The 16,107-nt window shown below is 41.8% G+C and overlaps 1 protein-coding gene across 2 annotated transcripts in view; it reads left to right on the forward strand.

The window, feature by feature from the left end:
* Nucleotides 1-1,350: 1,350 nt before the first annotated feature.
* The window catches only part of ITGBL1 (integrin subunit beta like 1), a 251,149-nt gene continuing 236,392 nt past the window's right edge, over nucleotides 1,351-16,107 (forward strand). For both annotated transcript variants that reach the window (XM_009192181.4, XM_003914046.4), the window contains exons 1-2: nucleotides 1,351-1,864; nucleotides 2,814-3,031. In XM_009192181.4, the coding sequence (XP_009190445.2) occupies nucleotides 1,767-1,864; nucleotides 2,814-3,031 (316 nt within the window). In that variant the 5' untranslated portion in view covers nucleotides 1,351-1,766. The remainder of the gene's footprint in view (nucleotides 1,865-2,813; nucleotides 3,032-16,107) is intronic.

The raw sequence follows: 16,107 nt of genomic DNA on the forward strand, positions 1-16,107 counted from the left end.
TCCTTGCCATGGAAGACTCCACCAGTGTGTACACACCTGTATCTAAGGGTGGCCAGAAAATCAGCTATTTGAAATAGGTTAAGTTGTGTGGGTAGGGGTTGGGGGGTGGGGGGACACACAGATGTGCCCCATGCAAAACCTCCCCTATTACAGGGTGGAGAATGGAGTAGAAACAGAAAATAAATGGACTATGATTAGAGGACCTTCATTGTTTTCTTGCTCCAGCAGGCAAGTGTAGTGTTGGTCTTGCCCTTATACCTACTTATGTAAATGACAGGGAGAAATCCCATCCTGTTATGACTCATCCCTGATTTTAAGGATCTGGGACCACAGGCGATTCTTGAATGGTTCTATTTCATGAGGAAGCATTGCGTCTATAGTGCTCTTCTTAGGGTGAATGAAAAATGTTTTCCTCCTTCCATATAACCCTCTACACACTTTTCCCAGATGACCACAAATGTAGGGGATAGTGTATGTGCTTTGGATTTCAGCTGAAATACAACTAACTTCCTGTATGAATTTGAGCAAGTCAGTTGACCTTTTTGCCCTCAGTTTCTTTATCTTTAAAATGGGAGTAAGAACGACTCCCTGTTCTCTTCCATCTCCTTCTTATTTCCACCCAATTTAATTTGATGCCATTTTCAGTTTTGTGTTCAAATGCTACCATCTTTGATTAGATCACGTGCCTGTATCTCATCTGGAAGTAACTTCTCATTGCACTTGCAACCGTTTGTCCTTGTTTTTGTGGTTTTGTTTTGATTAATGTCTTTATAGCTCATTGGACTCTGAGAGAGCAGGGATTATGTCTGCTTAGTTCCCTGTTACATTCATTCTGTCTTGCACAAAACTTGGCACCTGCTAGATGCTAAATCCCCATTTGCTAATGCACAAATAAATGTGTGATTATTGTCATAATTAGAGAACACATACTAAATGACTGGCACATAATAGGTGCTTAGTAAATGACACCGATTGTTTCTCAGTGCAATTTATGCTATAAATATTTAATTTTCTTTTCTCATATTTGACATATGGGGAGAATGGGGTGAATTTGAGACAACTACAATTTAAACTGTCCAAGTCAAGAAAAAAATGTGGTGTGATAAGCTACTGGCCTCAACAGCTGGAAGCATGACACACTTTTTAAAGACTAAAGAAATGAAATATCCAGTTTAAATCAAAGGATAATAAAGGCAAGAAAATGTTGTATTTGCCAGATTTCCTTGCCCTTGCCCCAGCCCAAACTCTAAAGAGTGCATCTTCTTTAAAAGCATGTGGTGAAACTAATTCCCTACCCAAGTGTTCACACCAGAGTCACTGGCCTCACCCTTCTTCTTCACAACTCAGGGGTTATTTTAAAGGTCTCTTTAATATTGGCCAGCCCAAATATTCTCTTGTCAAATATTTCTGGGGCCTGTACTTGAAGAAAGAAATGATTTTCTCAAATCTGTGAACAGGACACTTTTTTTAATGTCAAAATAAACCATCTGCTTGTACAACTGTTTCTAATTACTTCCCTGCCTAGACTCTCCACTGAGGGGTTTGGCACCAGCACCCCGCCCAGAGCAGTGCCGCTGCCCAAATCCTCGCAGGCAGCTCATCAACGCAATTGCAACTCCGGCTGGAGTCCCGGACCTGCAAGCCTGGGTGTCCGTGGGTCCGTCTGCCCGGCCATCTGCTGGTGGCACCTCTCCCTCCTGCCGCCTCCCTTGGTGAACCCCACCTTGCAGAAGTGCAGCTCGCCCAGAGCAGCCCAGGAGCTCAGCATGCATCCCCCAGGCTTCAGGAACTTCTTGCTGCTGGCGTCCTCCCTTCTCTTTGCTGGATTGTCAGCTGTTCCTCAAAGCTTCTCGCCATCTCTGAGGTAAGTTTGGTTTGTTATTCTTCAGTAGAGACCTGCCCTGCTTATGTGGCAGGGCTCAAGCTTGCAGGATGGCTGCCCTAAGCCAAGAGTTGTTACTAAATTGGACACGGGATAAACTGTTTTCAACCTGTTCCATTCCCTCTCCTTATATCTACACTGTGCATTGCCTCATGTCTGTCCTTTTGCTTTTCCTTTGGAAAAATGCAATCATTGAATAAAAATATAATTTATACTTCTGCAAATATATATCAGGAGGAATTTCTGCCACGAGTTAAAATTCTATGTGTACCCGTATCTTCTCACAATCTATAAAGCAGAATGATCTCTGTTTCCCAACAGCAGCAACAGGTCTATATTACATTTTGTATCACATTCGGAAAGAGACGGAGGCACATTGCAATAGTGAAACTAAACTTTTTAAAAGTAGAGTTCCTAAAGACTGCTTAATGCAAATTATGCCCGATGCTATCATAACATGTCTAATTCTTTCTATATATTCACCTCTTCTCTTCCATAATATAACTGCCCATTGGCCATCAGATAGCAGTGGGACATTTTTAAAGGAAAACTGAAAAGTCAGCTGAGTGCCATACCTTGGATTACTTTGTATTTAATCTAAATGTGTATATAAGATTCAGTGACAAACTACCAAAGAGCAGGGCAGATCACCTCTGTTCACCTGGAGAAAGGACCTGTGTCCGGGGGGCAGGTAACCGCCTTACACATTTTGGGCCCTGGTCGTTTCTCTGGTGGGTGGTACCTGCTTGCTTGGGAAAATATGGCCCTTCCAGGCAGCGCTTGGACCGCAGAGAGATGTGGGCCTCAGACTTCCTGTTCTTGGGGTTGTGCGTCTGCACCTGGAGGGGACACGGGGGAGGAAACGTGGGTTCGGAGCAGGGGGCGGTGTCCGCGTCTGACCCCGCCTGCCGGTTGCTTGTCGCCCGCGCAGGAGCTGGCCGGGCGCCGCCTGCAGGCTGTCCCGGGCCGAGTCGGAGCGCCGCTGCCGCGCACCTGGGCAGCCTCCGGGGGCCGCGCTGTGCCACGGCCGGGGCCGCTGCGACTGCGGCGTCTGCATCTGCCATGTGACTGAGCCGGGCATGTTCTTCGGGCCCCTGTGTGAATGCCACGAATGGGTGTGCGAGACCTACGACGGGAGCACCTGTGCAGGTAAGGGGGCGACGCTGTCTCCTCCTGCGGGAGGTAGGAACTCCTCTTCTGGGATTTCTGCCACTCCCTAGAAGAGTGAAGGGTGGGGACACGCCTCCTTTCACATAAGCACCAATTAAGTTACCGCACTTGTCACACTTTGGCTAGTTAATTCTGCCATCATTTATCACAATACTTTTATCCCCCAGGCTCCGAACTTGAATGGAAGTAATATTTTAAAAATTCATTCACTTAACTATATATTTTATTGTAATTATATATTTTATTGTAATTAAGATTTTTTTTTAAGATGGGGTCTTACTATGTTGCCGAGGCTGGTCCCCAACTCCTGGGCTCAAGCCATCCTCCCTCCCGGGCTTCCCAAAGTGTTGGGATTACAGGCGTGAGCCATTGCACCTGGCCGTCATTTGCTTAATTCTAAAATCTCACTTGCCTCTAAAGTACCTCATTACAGACTAAATTCCCCAATGTCCTCACAAATAGAGTTATTTTACTGGGTTCTCCTATCCCTATCAAGAATGTTAATCATAATATTTGTAGATCTGAGGCCTGTATTTTATTTTACATAGGAAACAGTGGGAGGGGGAATGTATTATTTTCCTCCATTCTAAGGGGGCAGGTTTTGCCTTTGAAGCCTGATTAGCCCTCTCATCATTAGAATATAGTTCACAGGCAGGAGTGCGTATCAGAAAACGATAATAAGGAAAAAAATAAACAGGCACATATTTACTTAGAAGCGACTGTTTCTGCATTGTTCTAGCTGCTTGAATTTTTGAGTTGCAATGAAACTTGGTATTTTTTAAGGGTGGAGTGAAAATACATTCATTTTCCTTGCACATTTTTAAGGAGTGATTCAGGTTCTGATATTGGAAAGGGTCAAAAAATTCCTTCCCAGAGAACACCCTTAACCTCTTCACCTGTTTCAGATAAATGTGTCATTTTACTTAAGGCCAAGAGCTTCAATTAGTGCCTTGTGAGTGACACAGAACTCCATTAGTGAAAGCACAACACAATGCATTCCAGACAGGGTTTGGCAAATTTATAGGAAAAACTAGCCACTTATTTTACCCTCAATGTAGCTAAGACTAATAAGTCAGCCAACACTAACATAGAAAGATCAAGAATGAGTTTATAGCAAAATAGTTTTTTCTTGGAACCTGGGCCCAGTAGTGTGTAAGTTAGGTTACTTAACATGCAGGCTGCTTGGCAATGCAAAAAGTAGTCATAGAAGAAATTTGGAGGGGCACAGGTGCATCTACTTTGTTTGTTTTCCCTGTGAAGGCTGTGAATCAACCCTTTAAAAATACTGGATGCTGGGCGGGGTGGCTCATGCCTGTAATCCCAGCACTTTGGGAGGCCAAAGCAGGCGAATCACTTGAGGTCAGGAGTTCAAGACCAGCCTCGCCAACATGATGAAACCCAGTCTCTACTAAAAATACAAAAATTAGCCAGGTGTGGTGGCATGTGCCTGTAATTCCAGCTACTTGGGAGGCTGAGGCAGGAGAATTGCTTGAACCTGGGAGGCGGAGGTTGCAGAGAGCCAAGATCATGCCACTGCACTTTAGCCTGGGTGACAGAGATTGAGAATTCATCTCAATAAATAATAAAATGAAAATATTGAACACCACAACTTGTTATTTAACTTTGTAGCCCTACAAGCTGCAGTATTATTAAGGGTAGCCCTTTGGAATGAAAGCTAAGTTATCGCCTAATATTTCATTCCGAATTTGACTGTTACTTGGCTTATCTGACTTATGGCCTCTGGCAAACCCTCTTCAATATCATGAATTTTGAACAAATTTTCCAGGGCATTTTCTCTTGTTTTATTACAGATGTAAGAGGTAAGATGCAACCTTTAACTGGGGAGAGTTCTGAGTACCATCAGATTCACTTTCTCTGTTGAAGAACCTAGGCTGGTGCTTTTCTCCCCAAAACTATGCAGAAGGAATGCTGTGGTAGACAGCGTTCTTTTTCCCCTCCCATAGAAAATGATTTGTTGTTTACTCATAGCATCTTAGTCACTGCATTCCTTCCTTCCTGATACAAAATGCAGGACTGAGTTAAGCATGGTTTTGTTTGGTTATGCATGCACTTCTATAGAAGATGAAATGCTTCTTTTTAAGACTGAATGGAATAACGAAGTTCATTTTTTATTCTCATCTTGCTGACTGATGCCCATCAAGGCCTACTCTACAGGGCCTTGAGCAGAATCTGTCCTCGCAAATGCCCTGACCACGTTTGTGAGGCCCATGTGAAGATCCCTACAAGTAGCACACAGGGCTGCCTTGCGAGCTCATCAGTGTATTCCGTGCTTCAAATTTAGCTTCTCAGTTTTATTTTTAAGAAATAGTTCCAATTTTATCACTGTAATATGGAAACATAGCAGGTTTTCTATGTTTATGTGCACCTGTGCACACCTCCGTGAAATTTCCTGTAGGTGCTTTCCAGAAATAGAGTAACTTCCAGAGACCTCTCCAACTTCTAAGAAGAAAACAAAATCCTTCTCTCATAGTACTATATCATGGAGTGATTAAAAGTATGGGCTCTGGGCTGGGTGTGGTGGTTCATGCCTGTAATCCCAGCACTTTGGGAGGCCAAGGTGGGTGGATCACCTGAGGTCAGGATTCAAGACTAGCCTGGCTGACGTGGTGAAACCCCATCCCTACTAAAAAACACAAAAATTAGCCAGGCTTGGTGGCATGTGCCTGTAATCCCAGCTACTCAGAAGGCTGAGGCAGGAGAATTGCTTGAATCTGGGAGGCACAGGTGGTGGTGAGCTGAGATTGCGCCACTGCATTCCAGCCTGAGCAACAAGAGCGAAACTCTGTCTCTAAACAAATAAAAATAAACTTGGCTGGGCGAGGTGGCTTACACCTATAATCCCAACATTTTGGGAGGCCGAGGTGGGTGGATCACCTGAGGTCAGGAGTTCGAGACCAGCCTGGCCAACATGGTGAAACCCATCCCTACTAAAAATACAAAAAAATTAGCTGGGAATGGTGGCACGTGCCTGTAATCCCAGCTACTCGGAAGGCTGAGGCAGGAGAATCCAGGAGGTGGGGGTTGCTGTGAGCTGAGATCATGCCATTGCACTCTAGCCTAGGCAACAAGAATGAAACACTGTCTCGAAAAGAAAAAGAAAAAAGAAAAAGTGTGGACTCTGGGAGAAAATTTCTAGGATTCAAATCCTAGTCCTACTACTCAATAGCTGCATGAACACACCGGGGCCTATCATGGGGAAGGGGGAGAGGGGAGGGATTGCATTGGGAGTTATATCTGATGTAAATGACGAGTTGATGGGTGCTGACGAGTTGATGGGTGCAGCACAGCAACATGGCACAAGTATACATATGTAACAAACCTGCACGTTATGCACATGTACCCTAGAACTTAAAGCATAATAATAATAAAAACTAAATAAAAAAAAAATAGCTGCATGAACTTGGGCAGTTACTTAAACATTCTCACCTTGATTTCTTCGTCTGTAAAATGGGAATAACAGTACCTACCTTACAGTACTCTTGTAAGGTTTAACATACGTAAAATACTTAGACTAGCATCTGACACAAAGTAAGTGCTCAGTACATATTAAAATGTATATATACATTACATGTTATTACAGTGACGCATAACTGGTGGGCTAGTATGGATGGAAGGACGGGTGGATGGAGGTGACAGATGGATAGATAGCTGGCCTGGTGTTTGTCGGGCATTTAATACAGTGAGAGCAATTTAGTTCTCTTCATGTAGTCTGGGCTTGTTATTGATTCAAGGCCCAAAAGGTCAAGTAAGGATAATTATTTTGGCCCAGCCTCAGGGCAGCTGTATTAGATACACTATGCCCTTTTAAAGTTAAGTCCATTGGGATTATTATACTGTGAATCATAAGAAACGTACTTATTATAGTTGGTGCTGGTTGAAAGTGATTAGGCTCTCGCCATTAGAAGTCTATTTCTTCCATTGTCCACTTGTTCATGGCACATGCATCTTCCTCAGACTATTATAGCACAAAGATCCAGGCAAGTGAGTGTTCCTATGGATGTGATGGTCTATTAAAGGGTAAAATAATTTTGGTAGAATGGTGAAGCCCTGTCTCTACTAAAAATACAAAAATTAGCTGGGTGTAGTGGTGTGCGCCTTGTAGTCCCAGCTACTCGGGAAGCTGAGGCAGGAGAATTGCTTGAACCCAGGAGGCAGAGGTTGCAGTGAGCCAAGACTGTGCCACTGCACTGCAGCCTGGGTGACAGAGCGACACTCCATTGCGGGGAAAAAAAGAAAGAAGAAAAGAAAAGAAAAAGAAAAGAGAAAAAAAGGAAGAATGGCAAAATGATTGCATGGAAAGAAACTTTCAGTTGATATTTCCAAAGCATTCCTGGTTGCCCCCATGACCAGCTGTAATGACACTTAAATAATATATTGTTTTCTTAGAAATCCTTTGAAATTGCTGTTGAAATACATCACCTAAAAAGTTTCGGTTTTAGTAATTTAGGAAGAGCTAATATAATTCAATTTAGCAACACTTGTGAAGCACTGCATATTTTCTAGGCTCTCTCCTGTTGAAGGGAGTGTAAAGATGAGGGATAGAAGGCAGCTGACCATTGAGTAGGGAGACAAAGAGAAATACCAGATATCTATAATACAATGCAAGATATCATTTGTACAAATTTTTGTGAGGGCTCCATTGAGCCAGGGGTTATATATTATGGTTAAAAGTTCTTGAGAAAGAGGTAGCATTTGACATAAGCACTTAAGTACTGGGAGATTTTTTAATCCAAAAAGTGAACTGTTGGAATTCTGAGCAAGGAAAATCTTAAGCAAAGGTGTAGAAGCAGAAAAACATGTGGATGTTTGGGAAATAGTGAAGGCTACAAGGGTTGGCTTGGCTGGATCTTAGAACTGTAAGGAAAGTAATAATAGATAGGTTGAGAATTACAGTTGATCATATTGTAGAGAGTTTGTTCTTGATTAAACAGCATATAAGAGCTATTAAGAGTTCAAATATGGGAGCGATCATTAGTGCTCTGATTCATGGAAAGAAATACAGTCATTCCTTGGTATCTGCTGGGGCTTGGTTCCAGGGAGCCTCCTCCACCAGTGGATACCAAAGATGTTCCAGCCTCTGATATAAAATGGTGTAGTATTTGCATGTAACCTATACACATCCTCCAGTAACCTTTAAATCATCTGTTGATTACATCTAATACCTCATGCAATGTAAATGCTATGTAAATAGTTATATTATATACAACTATTATATATTAGTTGTATTATTTTGTGCTACACTGTTATTTTTTTCTGAGTATTTTTAATCTGCCAATGAGGAGCCACAGATATGGAGGGCTGACTGTATGGTGCCCCAAAGCATGGCAAGTTAAAGTAGAGAACCAATGGGGAGGAACTCCATGGGAGAGACAATAAGAACAGAATTATTATTATTATTTTTAAAGACCATTTAAAAGTAGAATCAATATGAATTAGTGCCCAAGGATGAGTAAGATGAATTAAAACTCATGCTGGGTTTTTAAGCCTGCTAGATTGGAAGTATGATGGAACTGATGGAATCAAGAAATCACAGGAAAGAATCAGATAACCAAATCCATGACTTATAGTTCTTTTAAGTGGAATTGATAGAAAATGAAAAATTAATGCTAGCAGAAAGAGATTCCTATTTCATTGACCAGCACATTTGGAGCAGGATGGGAATCTTGTCTGAATTGTTAACGTGGGCTAACTTGCTTGCACTGTTAACCTTGAGCCAGTTTTTTAATTTACCTGATATTTAGTGCCTTTTTCTGCAACAGTATCCTTACGGATATGAATAACTTTATATTCTTGGTGACACTGAGCATGATATATATATATATGTATAAATTTATTTAATATTCATATCTTTTATACACTTATACATTTATTCAGACTATAAGCCATCCTAAGCTGGATGTGGTGGCTCACACCTATAATTCCAGCACTTTGGGAGGCTGAGGTAGGTGGGATCGCTTGAGCTCAGGAGTTTGAGACCAGCCTGGGAAACATGGTGAAACCCTGTCTCTACAAAAGATACAAATATTAGCTGGGCATGGTGCATACCTGAAGTTCCAGCTACTAGGGAAGCTGAGAGGGGAGGGTGGCTTGAGCCCAGGAGGCATAGGTTGCAGTGAGACATGATCATACCACTGCACTCCAGCCTGGGCAAGAGAGGGAGGTGCTGTTTTAAATGAATAAATAAAAAATAAAAATAAAAAAATATATAAGCCATTCTTTTTTTTTTTTTTTTTGGGACGGAATCTCGCTCTGTCACCCAGGCTGGAGTGCAGTGGCCGGATCTCAGCTCACTGCAAGCTCCGCCTCCCGGGTTTGCGCCATTCTCCTGCCTCAGCCTCCCGAGTAGCTGGGACTACAGGCGCCCGCCACCTCGCCCGGCTAGTTTTTTGTATTTTTAGTAGAGACGGGGTTTCACCGTGTCGTGATCCGCCCATCTCGGCCTCCCAAAGTGCTGGGATTACAGGCTTGAGCCACCGCGCCCGGCAATATAAGCCATTCTTATAGACATTGATTTTTATGTGTAAACATTAACAATATAACACAATTAAAGTAATTAGAATACATTGAAACATTTTTAATATGTAAAAATTAGGAATTTTTTTCTTGAAGATATTTGACTTTTACACTATGAAGTAAATAGTATGGGAATTATATGTGGTTATTCATGAGAACTGGACTTCCTGGCTCTTGAGGCTGTCTGAGGGCTGTTTGACTTGCCTTTCCCTTCCAATTGCATTTTTCTTAGATTGTTGAACGATTTCCCTCCGAGCCTACTTGTGGATTCACTCGGGGTTTTTCTTCACTAGTCTTTTTCTATTTTTCATCTTCTCTCCCTTCCTTCAGTCCTCATCCTGACTTCCTTGCCCACTCCTTTACCTCCATCTAGCCCACCTTGGATTTACCACCCTCTCTCTTTCACAAAATATCCCCTCCTTGTCTCTGAGTCAGAGGCACCAAGCACATAAGAACATTATCTGCCTAAATCCCCTTCACCAGTAAATAAATGTCTTGAACAGACAGACTGGCTTTCACATTGCGTCTTTCCTGTGTTTTCCTCATGGTCTTCACACCACTGGTAGTTTTTGGAAACACATTCAGGAGTTCTCCACCATTAGCTCACCCACTTCATGTAACCATTTTTCAGGAGCTCTGCTTTCTTACATTCATCTGTGTTGGATAAATGCATATCGTCTTAGCCCAAGTGACATATAAAAGTTAAATGTTTTCATTCTAAAAGAAAGTGCCAAACGTGCACAGCAATTTTCCTCAGTTGTATTGCTCTATCTGGACAAGGCTCTGCAGTTCTACCATAATATCTTAGTCTGTTTTGTGTTGCTGTAAAAGAATCCCTGAGACTGGGTAGGTTGTAAAGGAAAGAGGTTTATTTGGCTTACAGTTGGGCAGGCTGTACAAGCATGGCCCCAGCATGTGCTAGGCTTCTGGTGAGGCCTCAGGAAGCCTTTACTTACGGAAAGTGAGGGGGGACTGGCATGTCACATGGTAAGAGAAGGAGCAAGAGATAGAGGGAGGGGCACCACATTCTTTTAAACAATCAGCTCTCCTGTGAACAAATCGAGAACTCACTCATTACCTTGCGGAGGGCACCAAGCCATTCATGAGGCATCCGCCCCCATAACCCAAACACCTCCCACTTGATTCCACCTACAGGATTGGGGATCACATTCCAAACTCTGTCACACAGAGACAGATATACTTTGCCCTGGACTAGGTCATCCCTGCACCTTGATGATCTAGAGGAACGTATTTATAGCATTGTGGTATTTAGATAAAATAGTATAAATGTGCGAAGTTCAGGAGTTATTTTCTATGTAAAGTTTCCCCAGAATGAGAAAGGAACATATGGAAACAAATTTATTTGTATTACAAATTTTAAATTTGCAAAACATAAACCTCCCTCATAAGGTTCTCAGAGTCTTCAATATATTTTGAAATACGATGCTAAAACTGACATCCCATGTTCTTAATACCATAAACCCCCACAAAAGCTGCTCAGCTCCCTGGGCCTCGGATACACATTGTTACATCTGACCTTGTGACTCAGCATGTTCATGTTCTTGAGGTGGATGATTAATGCCCTAGGAGGGGCTGGGTGTAGTGACTCACATCACCTGTAATCCTAGTACTTTAGGAAGTCGAGGTGGGAGGATCCTTGAAGCCCAGTGGTTCAAGACCAGCCTGGGCAGCATAGTGAGACCTGCTCTCTACTAAAAATTTTTTAAAAATTGCCAGACACAGTGGTGGGTGACTGTAGTGCCAGCTATCAGGAGGCTGAGACAGGAGGCTCATTTGAGCACGGGAGATTGAGGCTGCAGTGAGCTATGATCAGGCCACTGCACTCCAGCCTGGGTGAGAGAATGAGACCCTGTCTCAAAAAAATAAAAAATTCTCTGGGAGTAGAGAACCCCGTTATCATTCTTCAGGGAATTCCCTGTCTGCAAACTTATGAAGTAAGACAAGACATTTTGCGAAGCTTCATATCCTGCCCTTGTATTATTTTTCTATTGCTGCTCTAACAAATTACCACAAACCTTGAGGCTTAAACAGCTCAAATGTCTTTTCTAGAGTTCTATAGGTCTCAAGGTCTCCTGACATGGGACTTCCGGGCCAAGGTGTTGATAGGCTCTGTTCTTTTCTGGAGATTCTAGGAGAGCATCTATTTCCTGGTTATTGGTGTTGAGATAATTTAATTCTGTGTGGTTGTAAGACTGTGGTCTCTAGTTCCTTGCTGGCTGTCAGGTGGGGGTCCCTCTTGTCTTCTAGAAGCTGCTTTTGGGTCCTTACAAGTAAGTACCCCACTCCCAAATCTCAAAACCGGAAACAGGTTGTCAGACCTTTCTCACACTGCCATCTCCCAGAGCCTCTTCCATTGTCACGTCCCTTCTTACTACCATTGGAAAACAAACTCCACTTTTAAGGACTATTTTAACTAGACTGAACCCAGATAATCCAGGATAACCTTCCTATCCAAGACCCATAAACTTCATCACATCAGCAAAGTGCCTTTTGCCATAAGGTGACATGTTTACAGGTTTCAGGAGCAAGAGTATGGCTATATTTGAAGGGCCCATAGTCTTCTCAGCATAGTTACCCTCCTATAAAGTGCAGGGGACTTTGTATGTGTGAATGGCAAGGGAGAGGTTCCAACTCATTCACGTCTAGCTCTTTTTATGCTGCATTGGTGATGCAAAGGCTGAGTCTTTTCCTTCTTTTCTGAGGTTATCTACATGATCTAATTGCTCTGGCCCCAGTCTTTTCCATATTTTATATATATATATATTTTTTTTGAGATGGAGTCTCACTCTGTTGCCCAGGCTGGAGTGCAATGGAGCAATCTCAGCTTGCTGCAACCTCCACCTCCTGGGTTCAAGCAATTCTCCTGCCTCAGCCTCCTGAGTAGCTGGGACTATAGGCATACGCCCCCACGCCTGGCTAATTTTTGTATGTTTAGTAGAGACAGGGCTTCACCATGTTGGCCAGGCTGGTCTCTAACTTCTGACCTCAGGGGATCCACCTGCCTTGGCCTCCCAAAGTGCTGAGATTACAAGTGTGAGCCATGGCATCTGGCCTTTTCCACACCATTTCTGATAAAGCATGAAGAGGGACTTAAAGCCCAACAGTTGCCTGCGTTCAGTGCCTGACATTGTCACTTGCCCACTGTGGCACTACGGGGAGGTTACCCAAGAGGTGACAACCTCCGTTTCCTTATGGTTGAAAAGAGGGCAATAGTAATACCAAATAGGGATAATGACAGTGCCAAACACATATGAGTGATTAACAAATCACTGGAGTTTTTATGCTTAAATATGCTAGACACCCCTCTCCTACCCTAGCTGAATTCCTGGTCCTAAGATATTTATTTTCAAATAAGCAATTTTCTTTCCACGTTATATCTTCCTCCAGTGCTAAATTCATGTCTTGGAATTACTCTGGTAGTCTTTGAACTATTCTATCCCAGCCAGCTTGCCTGCTCTATAGTGCCGGGGCTGGGTGTGCCCTCAGCCCTGGCCAGCATGAGGAATCTGAGGGCTTACTGCATCATGCCCCAACTCACCGCACTGCCAACTTTCTGAGTCTTGTATATGTCTTTGTCTCAGAACCTGCCTTTTGTGTTCCTGTCCCTGACATCTACACTCTGATTTATACCATTATAATTGATCTCGTGGAACGCTCCAGAACCCTACCCTCAGAACTGTGTAATTAGTCTTTGAATTTGGAATTTTCATTGTTTTTCTCTGCTGGAAACCTTTAGACATCTGCAAACTCCCAGGGCTTACTCTGTAAGTGCAGTTCTGCTTCGGACTCTTTCCTCCACTGAGATGCCTGTATTTGTAGGGTGTTCCTTGATCTCCTCTAAATTGTTGAGTCCAAAGAGGTTGATCCCAGAAACTGCTTCTTCAGTTGCAAAACTGCAGAAAGCAACACAATAAAAAAAAATCAAAGTAACTCACAGATTTTTAAAAAGATGCAGTAAACATTACTGAATGTTCTGGAGACGTTGGGTTGTGTGTTATTTAATCATAAGAATGCAAACAACTAAAGATTGAATTGGAGTCATTCTAGTTCTTTTTTTTTTTTTTTTTGAGACGGATTCTCGCTCTGTCACCCAGGTTGGAGTGCAGTGGTGCGATCTCGGCTCACTGCAACCTCCACCCCCCGGGTTCAAGCAATTCTCCTGCCTCAGCCTCCTGAGTAGCTGGGACTATAGGCATACGCCCCCACACCTGGCTAATTTTTGTATGTTTAGTAGAGACAGGGCTTCACCATGTTGGCCAGGCAGGTCTCAAACTCCTGACCTCATGCGATCCACCCGCTTTGGCCTCCTAAAGTGCTGAGATTACAGGCATGAGCCTCTGCGCCTGGCCTGTTCTTAAAACTCCCAATGCAGTGTTATGTACTTCAGCCTCTCTTCTTTATCCTGTTTGAACCCCTCCTTCTCATCACATTTCTTTTTTTTTAACTTCATTTTCAAATAATGTTCATTTTTCACAAGAAGTTTAGTTATGATTTCTGTCATCTCATTTTTTGCCCATTCGTGGCCTCTAAAGTCTTGGCTTGTACCCCAAGTGTTGATGTCCTCAGATATTAAGGATACAGACGTATATGCATGTATCTGCATGTATATATGTAGTTTTTTACATTCGGGTTTATTATGTATATGTATACATAAATAAGACCCAGGGAGGATCTCTCTCTCTCTCTCTATATATATATGTATATGTGTGTATATATATCCTCCTATATATTTTTTATGCCTGTATAGGCAATCAAAATATATATATTTCATCCATTTATATTTGGTATATATATATATTTTGATTGCCTGTACAAACATAAATAATATATACACACATATTTATATATGTATACATACATATTTGATACCCTAATTTTATATACATATACCATACATATGTGAATAAGTATGTGCACAAACATAAATATATACGTGTGTTTGGATATATGTGTGAGTCTAAATGCTATACCCAGGGACATAGATGCATAAGCCCTTTTCTGGTAGACTACTACCTGCAGATCGAAGTCAAGTCCACTTTCAAATTTCTGTAATGCTGACACTCTTGATATAAAGGTTGCTTGGGATTGACACAACATTTGTAAACCTGCTAGAAATCAGTATCTCATTGGGGAATACTTTTGTGTCTTTCTCTGTTTAATGAATGCTATGTAAACAATGACATATCATTTGGGTGATTCATAATTGGATTCTTTTTTCACTATGGAGTTAACTAAATGCTTTTAGGCTACTCAAGTCACATTCGAATTACAGTTAATAGTTGGTAAATGGTCCTCATATTGTTATACTAAAACTGTGCAACGATAGAAAAGAGAAAACAGTTTCTTTTCTTTTTTCAAAATAAATAATAGTGACATTCTTATTACTAATATATTTTAATGCTATATACATTTTCGTGGAGTATTTGGAAATGTCACCAAAATTAGGTTTCATTGGAAATCCTTGAGTCTAGGGTTGGAGACAAAAATCACTCAGGATTCTCTTACAGCTGTCCTCTGAAAGACATAGTCTTAAAAATATAAAACTAATGATAAATTTTCTCTATCTTTGAGGCAATAATACCTGCTTGTGTTATTTTGATTCTAATAATAAATTATGGTTTCTATGAACAGATATGCTCTTCTTTGCTAAACGACTCTGAATTTTGTAGTCACATCTCAGAAGGAAGAAAAAAGGAAATAAAATAATGTGATAAATCAGCTTTAGATTTGTCTGGATTTAAGACTTTCTGCCTTAAGAAGCAGCTTGCACCAATGGAAAAATAACTGAATTAGGAGACAGGAGAAACAGGCCCTATTATCCACTTTTCCACTTATGTGATCCACTATGTGATCTTGGCAAATAACAAAAATATCCACCTAAGCCTCAGTCACCCATTTATATTTGGTATAGTACTTCTGACTTTTTCAAAGGGAAGGCATGAGGTTGAGGATCCCTGCAATGAGTAACTGGCACTTTGTAGGGGCTCAGTAAATATATGTTCACTGAATACATGAGATTCAGCTTATTTAAATTACCATCATGGCTGTGGAATAACTATTTAGGTAAAGGCATCTGAAAAGATTAATAATTGAGGATAGTGGTAACCATGTAGAGGGTAGAGGATAAAGACGCTCGTAACTTCAAGAGCAGAGGTAGTGATGTTACTGATAAACAGTTGACAAGCCAACCAAAATGAAGACGTGGAGTCAGAAAGGCCAAGAAAACTTGGAGGGGATGGGGATCTTCTTAGTCATCCAAGTAAACCATGGCCAACTTTGACTCATCCTTTTCATTTGCTCTCATATTCTGCCAACATTGCTAATGTTTTTACTTAATTTTCTGCTGAATTTTGTTCTGTTGCTAGTGCCTTAGCTTAGCCTTCATTTCCCTTGACAAGGAACATTAATAATAGTTAAGTTCTTATCACATGTCAGGCTTCAGGCTGTCTTCCATTCTGTCTATACTGTGTACCACCACTTGGTGAATCACCATAAGTGAC

The sequence above is a fragment of the Papio anubis genome, chromosome 15 (assembly GCF_008728515.1).
Source record: "Papio anubis isolate 15944 chromosome 15, Panubis1.0, whole genome shotgun sequence".
Classification (NCBI taxonomy): domain Eukaryota; kingdom Metazoa; phylum Chordata; class Mammalia; order Primates; family Cercopithecidae; genus Papio; species Papio anubis.